General features: G+C 40.5%; 1 protein-coding gene across 4 annotated transcripts in view; it reads right to left on the minus strand.

Annotated features, from left to right (window-relative positions):
* Positions 1–1,599: 1,599 nt before the first annotated feature.
* atp8a1 (ATPase phospholipid transporting 8A1) overlaps positions 1,600–19,171 on the minus strand; it is a 98,209-nt gene continuing 80,637 nt past the window's right edge. For all 4 annotated transcript variants that reach the window (XM_020620640.1, XM_020620637.1, XM_020620639.1 and 1 more), the window contains 8 exons: positions 16,974–17,052; positions 15,701–15,762; positions 15,379–15,435; positions 14,883–14,990; positions 8,117–8,205; positions 7,673–7,765; positions 6,355–6,446; positions 1,600–3,990 (listed from right to left, as the gene is read on the minus strand). In XM_020620640.1, the coding sequence (XP_020476296.1) occupies positions 3,893–3,990; positions 6,355–6,446; positions 7,673–7,765; positions 8,117–8,205; positions 14,883–14,990; positions 15,379–15,435; positions 15,701–15,762; positions 16,974–17,052 (678 nt within the window). In that variant the 3' untranslated portion in view covers positions 1,600–3,892. The remainder of the gene's footprint in view (positions 3,991–6,354; positions 6,447–7,672; positions 7,766–8,116; positions 8,206–14,882; positions 14,991–15,378; positions 15,436–15,700; positions 15,763–16,973; positions 17,053–19,171) is intronic.

Here is a 19,171-nt window from a genome sequence, read left to right on the forward strand (position 1 = left end):
GGCATGGTCACAGTGGTAAAAACAACTCACCCCAGAAACAGAGGTTTAGGTTGCACCAACAGGTATGGCTAAACCTCAACAAAGACTGGTCTGTTTTCTGGTTATCTGACCGTGAAATAGACTTGGCAAGCCGTGTCTCATGAAACCTGCAAACTGCTCATTCTGAGGATGTTTTCTGCTACACTCAGGGCTCCCCTAAGGCTGGTTATCATCCTCTCACTGTCACCAAATACAACCTCCATGATTAGTATTTGTCAGGTTCCAGTGTTAATTTCCTCGGGTCTTGTTCATACTTGCAGCTGTCGGTTCAGACTTCCGTGTCATAATCCAGAACAGAAGAGCACAGTTTGTCCAGTTTTCATGACAATTCCTGAATCAATTCCTAAAATTAGTCTTTGCCAGGCCTTGGAAAATTTGCCACTTTCTTTTATAAATTATCATTAGTACTGAAGGCAGTTACTTTATTCTATTGAATAGTTTTAATCAAAAGTCAGCGTTGTTTTTTCCCTCATAGCGACATCGCTCTTATATTTAAATCACTGTAGTAACAACATTCATTACACATTAAAGTTATAGTCATGAAAGCAAACCCTATTTTGGGCCAGAATTTTTTTTCCAACAATATCCATTGAGTGTAATTGGATCCTGTAATTCCCAGTTTATACAGCAGGTTGTATTGTTAGTGGCTGGGCCCACCATTACTGTGTTGGATTCAAACACTCACCTACACATGAGGAATTCATGGGAAACAAAGTGTGCATGTAATTTAGTGTTACTGTTGGTATTTCATCAGCGTTCAGATGTGTCAGAAGTAAATTAGGTTTCTGTTAATACAAGCTGAACATTTCTACTGCTGCTGCTTTACAGTAAAAGCAGTGACCTGGTGAAAAACAGGCTTTTATTCTGAAGCAGTCACAGGAAACAAAGTATTTGTCACTAAGTTTAGCGCTGACCATAACTGTGTCTGCAAAAGAAGACCTTTTTTTTTTGCAATTGCATTGGCTTCAGATATTTCAGGGAGTTGGAGCAAGAAGGATGAAGCAGTAAACAAGCAGCTGCTCTTCTGTATTTCTGCTCAGCGAGTGTTCTCTGTATTATTAAATCACACTTGTCTTGTTTTCTCTGGCCCATAGCATAAAACTCAAAGATATCTAATTTATGTTATTATAAAAAAGGAGAAAAACATAAAATCCTCACACTTGAAAAGCTGGAACAACTGGAAATTTGGTATTTTTGCTTTCTAGATGAATTATGAAAGGTCAAAACAATATATTGTCTTCTGATTTGCTCCTGAAAAAAAAATCCCTTTTCATTGATTTATTAGAAAATATAATCTTATGAACATGAAATTAAAGTCCAACTGGGTCACTTTTAATCATCTCTTATAGGAACAGATTACGGTCTGTCTGGGATTTCAGACAATCAACATGAGTAGGCGGTCATCTAAACATCTCAGCAATACATTCTGCTCACAGTCTGATGTTTCATTCTAACTTTTCCTGTTTAACTTCTCTGTCCTGTTTGTCGACCCACAGCCACAAGATGATAGTGATTACAAATGTGAAAACAGAAGAATTAGCAACAATGTTCACATTTATCCTTCATTACTGTGAAGTTTATTCAGTAGTCCTTCATGGCAGTAAGACAACACTTATAATTTCGCAGTCCCAACATGCAGAACAATCACTGAACAAAACAACAGAAAAGAAATGAATACTGTAAAGAAAAGTTAAAGGTGTGTATTTTCTCTTTTGTAAAGTGATCAACACTTGAGGAAGATTCGAAGTAGTACAGTTAACACTTCAGAGAACAGTGTGTGTTTCCCATCCATGCAGCTCACGGCTTTCACAAACAACGCGTTTCATGTTTTCCGAAAAAAGAAAGCTAAAGTCTGAGCCTTCCACAATAACGACATGATGACAACCAAATATTTGTAACACAGACGACCAGCAAAGAAAAAAAATCATCACGAACCCTCACCAAACCGAGAAACACAGAAGAGCCTCCCTGTAAATCAGAGGTACAGTGCATGAAGAAAGCAAGATACAGACATGTACACTCAAGAGAAATCCTTTAGTGAAAGAAGATAAGACCAGATAACCACTACTGAGAAGGTACATTGAGTGCATTGTGCAACATCTCTAGTTGAAGCGAGCTGGGCATCCAAAACTTCCACAGTCAAGACCGAGAGTTTGACCACAAGCGCACACACAGTCATACCAGACACCAACACACACACACTATCCCATACGGGCCATGCATCAGCACATTGCAGTAGTAGTACCTGGGGTCATGCAGACAGACAACTGGAGCAAGCGTCAACACACACGCATACACACACACACACAATCAACAAAGTACACCAGGACTGAACTCCCAGTCTCACATAGAGGACACAGACATGCAGTGCGTACAGTACGTAGACATTATCCACAGCAGAGGAGACACACACTCACACACATACAACACATGCACATGCAGGTAATAAACCAACACACATACTCATACACCGTCAGAAATGTGATCTCCCATAGGGAGAAAAAGCAATCACACAGACAGTAAATAGTCAATTATAAGTAAATCAAGCTGCAACAATATTAATATTAATAAGAACATGACATTTAACACAGCTCAGTTTCCTTATTCGATCTATTCTCTCCTGCCAGGTTATGAGAACGAAAAACAAAAGGTTACAGACAATTCATTACAAAGCCAGTCAATGCAAAATTCATACATCTCCAATATAAAAATACAAATCCACAAAATAACTATAGAGACAAAGTAGCTTTGATACTGTCGTGAAGTTTTCCTGGCTAATATTTCTCTCCCCCTTCCTTAAGCTAATGGCACTTATGTTAGAAGGTTAAATCTCCATTTTAAGGGAAATACCATCATCACCTTAAGCATCAACACGACCATGAGAGAGCCTCCTCTTCTCCTCGACAGGAACAATTCTTCATTTTTACATGTGCCACAAGGCACTCTGTAGTTTTAACACAGAATGAGTGCAAGACTGTGGTTGGGGAGACAGCAAATTGTCTTCAGTATGTGTTTGTGGAGTACTGGTCTAAGCTAACTGGGTAAAATATTCTTGGCCGTCTTTTACTTCTACCTAGGCACCATTGTGAATGTTGAGACAGGAGTGAAGTGTGGAATGCTTCCATGAAGAAAATGGTTGAAACAGGACTACTGTATGTTGCAGGAAGCAGCTTCATAAAATAAGGTAAAAAATAAATAAAACCAGGCACAATATACTTCAAAATTAAGCTAAGTAAAAAAAAAAAAACATTTTAAAAGAAACAATGCCGATATAAGGCATCACACAGCACATGCTTCCTTAGGTGTAAAAAGAAAATTAAAACATTGCAAATGTCTGCTCTGAAGTGGTCCATGTAGTGCTGGAGCACACCCAGGAGTGTGATTACTCCTGGATGGTTGTATAAATGACCGCTCTTTGGCAATTTTTCACAATTTCAGATCCTCTAAAACAAATTGTCATCCAGTGTTTTAACTTTTATAAGAACAGTGTTTGAGCTTGACTTTAATTTGATACGATGGTTTTTGTTAATACTGCCTTTCTTTAAACCAGTAGATAGGTGACGTTCACCCGGACAAACCGAGTGACAACAGTGAAGAACTTCAGACCACAGACTGCTAAGAAAGCACGGTGCTCATCATGTGTGCTGGACATACAACTACAACTGATTGTGAACTTGTTTTGTTTTGTTCCTTGTTTTTTTTTTTCCTTTTTCAAAGACTACAAATGTCACTTTGCTCTATCCGTTTCATACTCGCATCAGGAATCCCCCTCAGTGCTTGGGCACATATTTGCATCTCGGCTTTAAATGTCGCCTTTAGAAAGGGCTGAAGCGGCTCCGGGCTGGCCGGCAGCTCACCACTCGTTGGTCCTCTGTTTGGTGGTGTCATATGCTCTGATGACCTCAGACTGAGACACCACACCATTTTCATCTTGAGAGAAGGCATACCCATCTGAAAAAAGGTTTGACACAGTTAAAACTAAGGTCACACTGATTAATGTAAGAAAAACAACTTCAAATGGATAAAGAAACACACATAAAACAACTGAATAAACAATTAAAAACAAAACTTAAAGCAATAGCTCAAAATTTTGGGAAATATGTTCGGGTTCTTGCTGAGAGTTGGACCAGAAGATCAATACCACTCTGTCTGTTTGCATTAAATATAAGGGAACTGTCACCAGCTCGTCAGCTTAGCTTAGCATCAAGACTTAAAATGGGGAAACAGCCAAAAACTGCTGTTTATACAACTGGGTTTTTGTATGAATCAAATGAGACGTAACATGTTAATTGGTGAACTTAAACAGACTTCTTAGTCTCTGAGAAAACTAGACTACAGTAGCTGTTTACACTTGTTTCCAGTCTTTATGCTAAGCTAAGCATCTGCTAGCTTTAGCTAGCCCTACTTTGCGCTTCAGTTACATTCGAATCATGGTCACAACATCCTCTCGTCTGAATGATAACTATCCAACGTTTAAAAACACACGGTCACCATCCAGACTCTTCTTAACCATCTGGGTGAAAATAAATCTGTCCGCTGCACAATCAAAAAGATGTTTAACCCATTTCCAAAGTTGCCACACTGTTTCCTGGCCAGGTAGCAACCACTAGTATCTATGTTTGGATTATGAATCAAATGGAAAATAAGTTGTTTTTATCTAACAGTGTATGGATTTTTTTCCTCACAAATGGACACTTAGTTCTGTGCCATCAGTGTAACAATAATGCTAATACACGAGAGGTACAAACTGGCTAGGCTGTAGTTCCATATTTAGTGCACATACATGAGTGACACTGCTCTTCCAATGTGAAGCACCCCAAGAAAGCACATCAGTTCCTTTAAAATAGATTCAAATAAAATGATACACAAAAAGAAGTTAAATAAAACATAATCACAGCTCCCCCAAAATGTCCTCTACAGTATCAAAGCAGCCCTATGATCTACTACCTAAACTTTCCTACAGGGTTGCTTTCTGACCTCTGACCCCTGACTCACCTTCAGGTGTCAAATGATTGGTCAGTACCTGGAGGCCAGCGGGCAAGTTCAAAGGACCCCGCTGAGGCGAGCGCATTGTGGGGGAATAACAGCCCAACATTTCATCATTATCTACTGAACTCAACTCAGGACACAGCAGGCACACAAGTGCAAGAACAGGAAGTCAACGTTAGAAGCAGACGGGGACAGAGGCATCTATAAGAGAGCTAAAGGGGGCTGTAGTTTTAAACAAGGTGAGGTTTGAATAATGAAATTAAAAAGGTATCACATGACAAAGGTCTCATCCCCACCTATGAGACAAACAAAAAAAAAAACAAAACAAAAAACTGATAAGACAAAACAGGACATAGAAAAATAAACAGCAAACAAACAGATCAAGTAAAGTTACTTACACAAATGTTAGACTTGGTCAGTGTCTTACTATAGACATTTTAATTCTAAAGCCCATTTGAACAAGATTTATTTATTTCAATATCACCATCAGTTTTAATCTTGTCCAGAGTAAATATGTCTTAATTTTTCACACCCCCCAGTAATAATTACAGCCCTAGTTACCTACTCTTTGTGGAAATCTTATCGGTCCTCCAGTAATTTAAGCCCAATCCAAAAAGGCACTTTGCATTTCAGAAGTGTATCTCAGGTTTTCTGTACATACCATAGAACTAGTTTTACTTTTTCTGAGTGTCAGGGATCAAGAATGATAAGTTTTATTCCGGGAAAGGATGGGAAATACTTTTATGACCCACATCCTGCCCAAACAGAGTTTTAGGTATTTTAGTATTTTATGTCGTCCTACTCCAAACAGTCGTATGTTAAAAACTGAAAATGAATGTAAAACATAAAATAGTGGAAAATTAACAAAATTGTTACCTAAATCTTGATAAACCAGACTAAGAGACTGACAACTCCTTCGCTGCCAACTTTAGATACTTTACAAACCTTTATACCTTTCAGATGACTAAAAAATAGTGGATTAGCAATAGCAGTTGTTTTGGGTAGACCTAGTGTTAGGTTAGGAACTGTGGGCTGTTTGCCGACACAACTACTGACATGTGTTTCCTGCATCTGGTTAAAGCAGAGTATTTATGAAGAGGAGCAGAGTGTTACTGCCTCCCTGGGATGAAGGGTGAGCTACTCTGGAGATACAGCATGTGTCAGAGGAGGAATAATGACGCGTGATCTGTTTCCCTGACGAAGAAGCAGATTGTTAAACTGATAAATCTACAGTAGGCGGTGCCTCCATCTTGAGGCAAGTTTATAAAGAAAGGGAGTGAGAGAGAAGTTAGGGAGCAAGAGAAAGAAAGAAACACTGTAACTCACGGCGCAGGTTCTGCTGCATAGAGTCAGACCGGTACAAACTGACCGTGCTCTTCTTGAAGACGTTCTTCAGGAGCTGGGCCCTCTCCGTCAAACTGCGCGCACACACACACACACACACACACAAACAGATGGTGTGTTAGTAGCATGCTGAGCACCACAGGCAGATTAATTTACCCATGACGTCAAGGTTTTGTCCAAGCGCCTCCAGAGTTGACAGATATGCCAACTGCTCTACCAGCTAAGATGAACACCACATAGATAGACAAGGCTCTGGAAAAAGAACAAAGTGTGTTTGTGTGAGGTGAAATACCTGAAACAGCAAGCTGGCCAAAAGGCATTTGTGTACGGTAAAGCTAACTCATGTGTATAAGTGTCCTCTATGTGTATGCGCGTCTTTGTGTGCATACAGGGGTCCTCCTAAAAGCATATATGCAAAAACCAGCCATGTATCCATGTGTTTGTATCTCTACATGTTTGTTTCTGCATGCGCGTGCTTGCAGCCTGCTGGGTCCGGGATGGCTGCCAGGCCGAAGGATCACTTTCAGCCAGCAGGAGATCTCACACTGCCTGCTGCAGGCCTCAGACCCCAGAGAGCAGCGCAGACCTGCTTGAGCTAATACGCTTTTTATAATAGATGGCTTTAATATTAGAGGACGGCTGCTCTAACAGGAGACACTCATTATTTGGGAGAAAAAAGGGGATTAGTGACATTACAGTTAAACTCCTGCAATTTAGCAGCAATTTTCAAGATTTCTCCGTTCCACATAAGAAATACTGTTGGAATCTGTGAGTATTTTTGAAATTCTGAGTTATTTGGATGATAGATTTATGGATGATTCTACTTTGTGTACCAAAAAATAAAAGCCAAGACACTGACTCTGGCCCTGCCAGTGTTGGGCCATGTGATGTTATAGATAGTGAGACAATATAAATGTAAACGTACAAAGGAAAATAAAGTGCACCTTGGAATAATTACATGCATATTGCTGGAGAAAGATGTAGCTGCTTATTTACACAGTGGGTCTTCAGTATAAATCTACACTGCACTTTAAATGTGTCAATACATAACAGAAAACAGGAATCAAAAACAAACTGATATTTTAAGAAAACTGTTATTTGAATTCTCCAACACAACCGATGTCTTTAGATGATACATTCGCTCTTATGGCTTCATTTTCATTAGGACAACATACTTTCACCTACTTGTTTATGAAACAACTTGTTTTTGATTTACTTAGTGCCAAAACCTAAGGTTAGTAAAATTACATAAATCAAAGTAAAATAAAGACAGGAATGATGAAGTGGTGTGTAACCGTACCTCTTTCCATGCACCGCTGCTCCAGGGTCTTTGGATGCAGCCTCAAGTTCCTGCACCTCATCCACCAGGGTCTTAAAGTATGCCTTCTTCACTCTGTAAGATAAACAGTATTTTATAAATCAAGCATCAGATGCTTTGATATGAAGGACCTTTTATAGACCGATATTAAAATACCCCACTGAGCAATTCAAACCACTTTGAAAACATCAGGAAATACATTTGCAAATTGCTCCTGACACCTTGAATCTACTATGGGCTGATGTCAAACAAACCCAGGGCAGAAACAAACATTCCCCATACAGTATTCACAAAATTAACATGCTGGACTTCCTTGAAGCCTGAACAAAAACTCAGGCAGGAATTTCTTCAGGAGATCTGAGAGATTCTGGAGGAATTTCCTGTACTGGAGTGATGAAGAGCAAGGAAAGAGGAGAGAAGACTCACACTTTGTAGGCCACGTCAAAGACCAGCGAGGTGACTGGGATGAAGAACAGGCCCATCCAGAAGACCCCTGAACTGAACATCATGGTCGCCTGTCACACACACACACAGATACACTTACTGGCAGGTCATTGTAGACCATGTAGAGTTCAACTACCACTCAGATAAAAAGAAGAAACACCTGATAAAGAACGACCATTATCATCCTCTGTAGTGCTGTATAATAAGACACATACATGACAAAAGAAGCCCAAATAACTTGCTCAAAGTTAGTTAATCCTCAGTGACTAAACGATACCATGTTTTTGTTTGGATGTCTCCACCTCTCTGCCCTTGAGGGTGGAGGAAGCAGTGTACCTGTGGTGTGTTTACACAGTGGTATCTCTTTTCAGAGGGAAGCAGCTCGGCTGTGTGCTGTGCTGAGAGCGCCTGTCGCTACATCACCAGGAGACACAGGACTGTCATCTGAATTGCTTTTAATAATACCTTCGATACAACAGCCACTCGGTGTAAGAGGGTGTCAGCGAAGCACAAGAGCTGTAATTATCAGAGTTTAAGCTTAACACATCTAAGTCCCACTTTGATTGACTGTTTGTAGAGATCATTAACATAATTAACATAATAAGCATCAGAAACAACTCTAAAAACCATGAGCCATTTGTCTTTGCCAGTGATTTTAGATGGTTCAGAGAAAGCTTAAAGTACAGCAGCATACTGCAGTACATCCCCACAGAGCTGCTAGCATGATTGTAGAATCTCACTCACTATTGGCTCTTATTTTATAGACTAAACGATTCATCGAGAGAATAACTGACAGATGACTGATAATGAAAACATCTGTTAACTGTACCACCTCAAAATTACTGCTAAAATGAAACCTTCAAATGCAAATTAATAGAAGAAAAACCTATAATCCAAAACTTCACTAACATCACTACCCTGTAATTATCCTGCTAGGGCACATCAGACTAAAGACAAAAATATTCCCATATTCTTGATTTTGAAAAAATCTTATTTTTGTCTGCAACATATGCTTATTGTCAGCCAAGTTGAATAAAAGTTCACAGACAGAGATTTTCTTTGCTGTCAGATAACTCCTGTCAATTATAAACAATGAGCAGGTGGTTTATTTTTAATACAGTAAAGTAATAAAATTCACACTGAGCCACTATGCAAAATCTACAAATACAGCTGTGATCGTAACTGAGAAAAATGTTTCATTCTGGAAGAAACACACGTTTGGATATGATGCAATTCAGATTTAAATCACAGCAGGCATCTCAAGAAACTACTTCTTGGTTGGAAAAATACTATTCATTAGCAGCAGACAACTGTCTGTGATGATCTAAATTACAAATCACAAAGCTGTGGCCATGTCATGAGGTTGTTTGGGTCTAGCGTGGTGGGGAGACAGTGTATTGCCCTGGTGAGGGTGAAAGCTTTCAGCTTTCTGTGCGCATGATGTTTGCTTTGGCCTGGTGCACTGAAACAATCTGTCATTACATGTCAAAGTGCAAAACCTGCGCACCCTGAATTGTAATGCGCCACTTGTTTAAACTGCAGGGGCCCTTTGACAGTGTCTTTCCTGTAATGTGACACAGGCAGGACCCTTAGGATGCATGCACACACACATACACAGATCAGTGTCAAACTATCAAAGTGTTCAGGCTGGTTCAAATTAGCTAATCTGTTAGCCATTACCTCCAAAGTGACTTTGATGTCAGACAAAACACTGGGGAAGTGGAAATCCTACATGACAGGAAATCAAAAATGACATTTTCATACAGTTTAAGATGGGACACGAATGAATAGAGGTTTTCTGTGGTGCCTGGGGGGCTGAAAATGAATGTGACGAGGGAGAATGCATTGAAGCATGAGATATTTTCATGTCAATTTCAAAAGTATGCAGCCCTTGTGGAAACATTTACTGTTTTTTTTTGTCACAAGTCCAATGAACTATTTTCATTTTCCTCCAGTGTATCATGCATTTTAATGGGGGTGTTTAAGCTGTCTTGAGAATATTTTGAAAATAAACCAGTGATACAGTACATATTAAGTCAAAGTCGAAAGAATTTGAAAAAATAAACCACCAGTCTTTCACAATTTTGAGCCACAAATAATGTACACTACAGAAAGGAGTGATAATTTAAATCTCATGTTTATCAAGGAATTCAGTAATACTAGCAATAACATTAAGTAAAAATGTGAAAACTCTACAGAATCTATATGATGGTAATTAACCTGCTGTAAACAAATCACATTATTTCACTGTTAGTTCTCTAATTTGATGTCAAAGTTTCCAAATCCAAACAAATCTGGCCAATTATAATCAACAAATGTTTGTCTTCAGGCATCTGGAAAAACTCCCTGTCCACAAGTGGGGGTCAGCTGGATCAGTGGATGATAGCGATGTCTCATACCAGGGGGCCCCTGGGAGCTGAACGGGGTGAAAGAGGTCTGGGGAAGCGGGGCTGTACAAACTAATAAACTTGTCTGGCTGGACAGACAGTAGTGGCCGCTGGCATGGACGAGTGTGTTTTGATAGGCCACTGATCCGCCTCATGGCCACACATACAGAATAGACGCAAGACTAGACTGAAAGAAGCTGTCGTGTGGATTTCTGGGGTTAACACACATACCATATAACACAACTTCCACAGATAGACTCCAGCGATGGACATTTGTTGCGTGTCATGCCCCTCTCTCTCTCTCCCCCCACCATTCCTGTCCATTTCTGAACTGTTAACTACCAAACAGAGGCAAAAATAATCTTTTTTAAAAAAGTAGAAAAAGGTTAGTTTCTGACTGGAAATCACTCGTTCCATTCCTGGTCAAATGTGCGTGGAGAAGATCCCTGGAGCAAGGTGCTTAACCAGCTGGAGCAGTGGAGCAGCTCAGTGGTTAACAGCCCAGACTGTGGTTGTTCTCAGCAGCTTCAAGGTAAAGTATCTGTGGGCAGTTCCTGGGGATAAAACCCTTCATGCTCAGCCAATCTGTCCAGTTTAAATAAAGATTTAAAAATACAGAACATGGGTGGCACAGCGATGCAGTGGTTAGAGCTGTCACATCACAGCAAGAAGGCTTTGAGTTCGAGCCCGGGCCGACCCGGGGCCCTTTGTGCAGAGTTTGCATGTTATCCCTGTAATGGCATGGGTTCTCTTTGGGGACTCCGGTTTCCTCCCATAGTCCAGAGACATGCAGCTGAGGTTGACTGGCGACTCTATATTGCCCATAGGAGTGAGTGTGGGTCTGTGTGGTTGTCTGTCTCTAAGTGTCAGCCCTGTGACAGACCGGCAACCTGTCCAGGGTGTACCCCGCCTCTCGCCCAGTGTCAGCTGTGGTTGGCTCCAGCTCCCCGTGACCCTCTTCAGGATAAGCAGTATAGATAAAGGATGGATGGAAACTCAGAACATCAAAGATACGGCTTTAGTGAGAGATATAAATCCTTTAGGTTTGGGAGAAAGCTTTGGGAGAATAGTTACCAGACCTGCAAAGTATTTTATGTTTCTTTTTCCAGGAGGACTTGATCAGGGGAATCTGGTACCTGACTGATCATCCCTTAAAAAAGCTTGTTGAATTATGGTAACGCCTGCCATTTTAATGATAAATGTGAGCTGAGGTAATGCACCTCTTCACTATACACCACATGGTTCTGCAGTATGCACCAGATTCAGAAAACAAGACCAAGAAATGCCAAATTCACAACAATCAACCAGCTGTACAGCATCCCAGAGATGTTAATATTCAGACACCAACTTCCTGAATGCACAGAGCTCCTTTGTGCTACTTTTTAATACACAGACTGGGAGGAGAGTAAGATGAATGCTGTCTCAGACTTTACTTTGGTCTGCATCTATCATTCCGATTCTCCTATTGGCTAAACTCAGCTGCCTTAACCAGGCAACACTGCACACACTGGCTTCAAGGAGAGGAGGGAGACTGAAAATTATGCTATACATTTAGCTAAATGGGCTCCATTTGTCAAAACCTGTCTTCTGACTATAAAGTTAAAATTTGTTATGGATAAACAGATAGCAAACAAGCTTTATGAAAGAATCAGTTCAGTGAAAGAAAAAGCAGATCAAAGTAAAAATGCCAAAGAAAGTAACTTAAAAGAGAAAAAGGCAGACTTGTTTGGATAAAGCAAATCCACAAACTCGCCAAATGTCATGAGCAGCCGACAGCCACACAATGCCTGTAAATAAAAAAAATAATAACTAATTTCATCTGCTGCTTTAGAAATTGTTTTTTCTTCTGTTTCTGACCTCATGTTGCAGGCTGGCATTAATAGCCCTGAGTATATTCCTGGCACACTACAAATCAACAAACATCTTTTCCTTCTGAGAAAAGGTTTCTAATCACTGAACAGAAACCGTGGGACAATCAAATGCACATTTGCCAATTGTAAAATCCATGTGCTGATGACAAGTACTTGAAAAATGGCAAAGGTGTGTGTGAAAAGCAAGGAGAGAGAGAAGAGATAAACTGTAGTGACCCAGCTGCACTGACAGCAGAGGCGAAGTCAGCAGACAGCAGGCCAGTGTGACCCAGTTGACACGAGACACCACCTGAGGTGAAGCTAAGCTGCTTAGTGTGGCAGATTACACAGCTTTAACACAATACTCTGACATTTTCCTTTGGAATCTACAGTATGTCAGACTTTTATGTGGTGAAAACTAGATGAGATATGTGGCTTGGGACTGAGCCAGTTTGGGCAAACCTGAAAAAAAGCATACCAGCTACTTTTAGTGCGTTTTGCATATGGATCCTGCACCTGTCCTGTCAAATCACCCAAAGATTATCTCAACTGACATTGATGAATGCATTCACATGAAGCAGAGTGCTGCTTACTATCTCCTGTTAAAAGCGGTGAGCTAGATAGTGAGTGGGAGCAGAAACAGGAGGAGAAGGGAGTTCTGGTGTCTGTTATGTTGCTGGCCCTTGGGCAGTTTTTTTGGGGTGGGGGGGCAGGTTAACAAAATGAGAACAGAGAGAAGAAAGCTGACGCAACAAGTAAAAAAGAAGGCTTCAAAGAAAACACAAAGTAGAACACAAAGAAAATATTTGAAGATGTATGTATATGTAGAGGACATTGTAGTTAAATACTGCAAGTGGGGCTGTATCGTATCAGGGTTGAGAATAATCCTACTCTTCAGAGTTACAAGGTCTTGGAAGAGGAGATTGTGTCTCTGATGCTTTCTCAGGTTTCAGAGAGATGTATCCCTGTTTGATGATGTACTAGCATCTCTGAGCTGGGACAGGGGCATAGGGTTACCGCCCACAGGACGCCATTACCGTCTTCAGTCAAGTGCTGCAGGGTGTGGATGAAAGCACCAGGCTTCACAGACAAGGTATAGAATGAAGCTAACCCATACCCTCTCTATGTTTGTGTGTACAACCAAGTGAGAGGGAGCAAAATCATCATCTTGTAGTCAAGTTGTGTGATTTATTGTGCCCTGCATATACAAGCACCTACTGTAGTCGATAAAAAAATACTGCTGCCCTCTTGAAATGAAGTTGTGCCTTATACTGCAAATGATGCTGGAGTTTTAATCTCCTTAGTCGTGAAATATTTGTCACACAACATAACATCCACCTTACATTTATTTTAAATAACCAAGTTCTACAAATGGCTTTTCATCATAAAACATATAGTTTTACAATCATCCAACCAGAAGAATTGATCAAAAATTAAAAATATTTTACTAAAAAGTGAAATCCTTAAAGGAATAGTTCAACATTTATATAACAAGTTATATCTCGTTTTTTATTTATTTACAAGAGCAAAGTATAAAGAAGATATTTTGACATTTTATAATGGAGTCATTTTTACACTCAGATGTTTGTACAGATGAAACAAGCAGGGTAAAAAGAGTTAATTAATGAGCTTTAAATGTGCTAGTTGCTTTTCAACAGAGTTAGGCTAGGTTTTTCCTACCTTAATGTAACCTTTATGTATTCGAATCACGTTTTAGGACTAATAATGAATGTATGTGTTTGCAGAATTGTAGCAAAGAAACACAGAGCACTAACAGTAAGGGGTAGGTCTGTTCTTTTTCTGCCGGGTTGCATAGTACCAGGCTCTTTCTTTTAATAGCATCCTGCTGTGTTATTGTTTTCTAATGAAAAGATGCCCCATTTTCATTCCTAGAATGCACTGGGAAATGTCACCTGTGGTAAACAGGCTCCCATTGATTAGCAGTGGTGACCCATAAAGACAAAAACTGCATTCACATGTAAATAACTCAAAAACGGTGTAAAATCAGTCTATCTACTCAACATTTAATGAACTTTAAAGGGCATATTAAACTGAATTTCTGTTCCTGGTGACTGTTGTGGGTACATTTGAAGGATATCAGATACACTCTCACCTCTCTTTGCTTAGCTTCCAGACTGCTTCACTGTTTCAGTGTCACCTGTGGATACTCAGAGCCGATGGAGGGCAATGTAACACAAACACTGGGCTAATTGGCCCAATTAAGTCATTATGCAACACAAACCAGAGGTCTGAGGGTTTATACTCCTCTGGCTCTCTTTACAAAGACCTGTGTCACATTTAACTGTGAATTTTCCCACCAGCATCTCTCTGTAGAAAATGAATTACAAGGCACGGCAGGTCTATCAGGGACAGACAATTATATCAGCAGGGGATTTTTTTGTACTGGATGAGGTTTTTCCTGTGAGACAAAGAGTGTCTGTATCTGTATCTGTGTGTGTGTGTGTGTGTGTGAGAGAGAGAGCGAGAGAGAGAGTAGGTGAGTGTGTTTACCTCGCCTGACATGTCCGGAGCCAGAGAGATGAGGGGCCACAGGGAGGAGTAGATAATGAAAAACACCACCCATAAGCCAATGCTTCCCCAGATGGCAATGTGACTGAACTGTTAGTGGAAAATCAGACAACAGTAAGGAAACAAAAAGTGTTAAGGCTCTTCATATATACTACAACTTTGAGCTTTACTTTGACTCAGCTACTGAAATTGTACTTGGGAAAACAGTTTTATACATTTTACTGACTTGTTTGTTGTCATCTTCATAATCTGGGGCTTAAAGGTTTACGTTGACTGGCTTTTAATAAGTTGAAGGAGATACCATACATGTCCTTTCACTGGGTTTACAATTATGAGCACAGTGGGAACAAACCATAAGGAGACTTAGAGATAGCAAGAAGATATAAAACTCATCACTAGTATCAGTGGTCAAATAAAATGGAGGAACTGGGAAGAGATCACACAACCTTAGTGAGAGAGGAGAGAGACATCAACTTACCATGGTCCAGGATGAGGTCTCAAGGCCAGCTTTAAGACAAACTGTGATGACCACAAACTGTGGAGACACAAACCACTCTAATATTAAACCAAGACTATCCCCATCCAGTGCTAAAATCAGTCATGGTAAGTCCACCACACATATCTGAATTTTCACAAAGAACATATTTTTGTTTTACATACAGTAAGGATCAATAGACAGGCACAAGAAAAGGAAGTAGAACAGATGTTTATTCATAGAAAATGGATAATACTTGGCTCAAACACCTGAACTCTTAACACAGCAGAAACACACTACCTGTCAAAAAGACTGGTGCACTTACTGTGTAAACCATGTTGCCTAAGAGAAGATAGTCTGCAGTTCTTCCATTGCCAAAAACTGTATCTGTGAAGGGAATCAACACGAGCTTTCAGGGCCAAAGCTGTCTTTTTATCTCTTGGGTAACACACAGAGCTCCATTAGCTCAGCCAAAGAGTAAACAACCAGACAGCATTAAGTATAATTCAGTGTGAACTTTGGTGTTAAATGCTCTGTTAGACATTTTTCTATGTAAGAAAGGCCATAGGGACATAAAGTGAAAACCTCAGGCAAATGCTGCTTCCAGTACTGCCCTTTGAGAGAGAGCCTGGAATGTTAATGTTGTCTTTCACAACTATTTGAGTGTTTCTATGAAAATCAGTAAGACCAAAAGAGAGAATTGGTGTGCCTTAACCATGGTAAGAAAGTAAATGTTCTTAATTATTCACAGCTGAAACAGAAAGAACACCACTGTTTTTCTGACAAAATGGTTTATCCTGTCACTAAATCAGAATCCAACCTCTTTAAAATACTTTTCCTAAAGCAGAGGTTAGAAGAAATTAAATCAATAAAACTGAGATTAACTGTAAACCTTACAAGTAGATTTCTACAAACTGCTGACATGGACTTGGGATGAGCTGAAGCTAAAACATCAGCACTGTGCGACCGCCAGTAAAGAAAGAGAGGCTCCCTTTCCCTTTACTTCCGGCTGGTCACATGACCTGTGTGCGCTGAGGCTTTGCTGACAGCCTGTCAGTCACAGTGAAGGGGCTTGGCGCCTTTGTTTGGAGAGCAGGCCCAAGCTTGTGTGGTCCTCAGCTCTGGCCAGCCAAGACTTACCAGCTCAAAGATCCCCATTCTCTCTGTACGCACACCTAAAAACTTTGCATCTTGATGTGCACAAATATGCAAAATACACTTATATGGACATTTAAACGCACAGTGAATTAAACTGGAATTTAACTGACCACACAAACAGACTGATATTTGTTTATTTGGACAAAAACATCACAATCTAAACTGGATCAAGGTTTGTATTTGAGCAATCTGTTTACAAAAAAATGAAGTGTGAATAAGTGTGTAAAAGCATTTCAGCAGGTCAGTGCACACGAACTAGCGCAAACATGAATATACGCTTGTTAGTGCAGTCGCTCTTGCCAGAGCCTACACATGCTTGTAATTCATGACAGGGCAGCTGAAGAGAGAACTAATTAAGACAAGGTATGTGTGTTTGACTGTCCTCCCTCCTCATCCACCGAGTCCAGTGAGAGCCACAGAGGACTCTGGGAGCTACTTACCATGCTGGAAGGCTTGAAGGGGGAACCAGAAGAGGATGACAGAGTGGAAGAGGCCGTTCAGACAATGGGCCCAGAAAACCTGTAAGAAAGGGGTGAGAAGGAATGAGGGAACAAGAGGAGGAGAAGGGTGGGGGTGGGTGGAAGCAGGCGATTCCAAGAAGAGAGAAAAGGGGAGAGAAAGAGAAAAAAAAGCATGAGAAGACGGTGTGGGGATCTCCAGCCTTCCAAGTGACCTGTGACCTGGGCTCTTTGTGCCGGCCCAGCACTAGGCTAAGTGGTGGTTTTGTTGGGGCCTCCTGGTTGAATGGCCACCCCGCTGACAGACACGCTGTATATCCTCTGTGTGTGTTATAGGGGAGAGAGGCTGCTGAGTGTGCATATGACCATTGAAAAGCAAACTGAAAGCATCAGTGTATAGGATTTAACTTGTAGTTTTTTTAATTTACTGTACACCAAATTTGGCAGAAACAAATTTTAAAAAGCCACAACCATAGGAAACTGCAAAATACATGTCCTCACATTGGCAAGGGGTGGGAAGAACACTGCACAGTGTTAATAGATGTCGTGCCAGCGTGAGGTTTCCTCTTATTACATTTCATTAGGCTTCAGCCCTTTCATGTGAAAACTTTAACTGGTGTAGAAATAAATGACAGGAGAGTTTAAACAAGCAGAAATCAGTCTAGAAACACACACAGGGAGACCGACAGAGAGTCAACTGTTTTCACGGTAATTATTAAGGGACTGGAAAATTGTGATGTGGATTGAAGTCTGTGTGTCTGTGTATGCAGGCACGCAGACTTTGGATGAATTGTTAAAATCAATACGCCCACTCCAAAAACCACCTTGTTTCAAATTTACCTTATGCAATGCTGGAGCCAAACAAAACACTAATGAGTGATGTAGCACGAAACAGCCATGAAATCTCTTCTGCCAAAAACTGCTCCATATTTGTGCACCCTTTTCCTGCTCTGTGCTGACCCAGACATTGGTGCTAATTCTGAGAAGTGAAAATTCATCAAACCCACAGAGTGACTGTGTGAGTGGCTGACAGAGGAAATAGAAAACACAACATAAAAACACCACATTTTAGTCTTTGAACTCTTTTTGTTTCACTGGTCAGACCCTTAAAGTGAAAATGTATTGTGTTCTCTGAAAGTATAAGTAATTTTAGAATCACTATTAGTACCGCTTTACATTATAGGATTATTCCCAACATTCTGCTAGGAGAGGACTGAAAAAGACAAATGAAGAGGAGAGAGAATGAGTGAAGCAGGACAGGCTACAGTAAAATAAAAAGTCTTGCCTAGTGGCACAAACTCCTCACCTTTTTCATCAACCAAACAAAGCCCCAGACCAGACACCCCCTCACCCAGGATTACCTCACCCTCCCACTGTGTACGCCAACCCCAAAACACTGAGTGAGGGGTGGCTAAAAGCGACCTCCCACTCCTCTGTCTCTGTGGTCAAACGAGTCCTAAATTATCATTAATATTACAATCAAATGTTTATGCCAATTAGCCTCCCACTGACAGACGCAGCTCTCTATTAGCCTCCTACTCAACTATCTGATCCCAAACACAGTGAGGGTGCAAACAAGCCCCAGTTTCCTCTCCACAATAATGAATGCTAATGAAATCAATAAATGTTCATAATCATTTGTCACAGTAGGATCCTCCCTTTCACCCCTCCAGCCACCTTGCTCTCTTTCTTTCCCTTGTATCCTGGCAAGTTGCTAAGGATCCCCTGCGAATGAATGCCTGATTTGTCCTGTAAAGATTCAGCCCTTTGTGGAACTCCTAATTGCCAAAAAAGGAAAAAAAAATGCAGGAAAGCCAGTAATTAATATTGAGCCAAATATTTCCAGAGTGGCCCACCCCTCTCCGTGTCTTTTAGAACGGCTCAGTTAAGAAGTAAAAGGTGGAGAAAGAAATAAAAAACTTAAAAGAAACAAAGATAAAGTATGAGAGGTGATAGTTGCTATTATTACTACAACCAATTAAAAGGTGGGGGGGGGGATTAGAGTGACTAAAGTGCAGGAATACGTAATTAAAAGTGAACAGGTGACACAGTTGAAGTCAAGCTTCAAGTTTCAAACACTCTCGGTCACTCCCTTCGTCTCACCTCAGCACAAACAGCTTTAATTCACAAAGACAGTATCTGTTGTGTACAAAAGAGCCAGGCGCTCAGAAAGACGGGCT

Source organism: Monopterus albus, unplaced genomic scaffold, assembly GCF_001952655.1.
Source record: "Monopterus albus unplaced genomic scaffold, M_albus_1.0 scaffold244.1, whole genome shotgun sequence".
Taxonomy (NCBI): domain Eukaryota; kingdom Metazoa; phylum Chordata; class Actinopteri; order Synbranchiformes; family Synbranchidae; genus Monopterus; species Monopterus albus.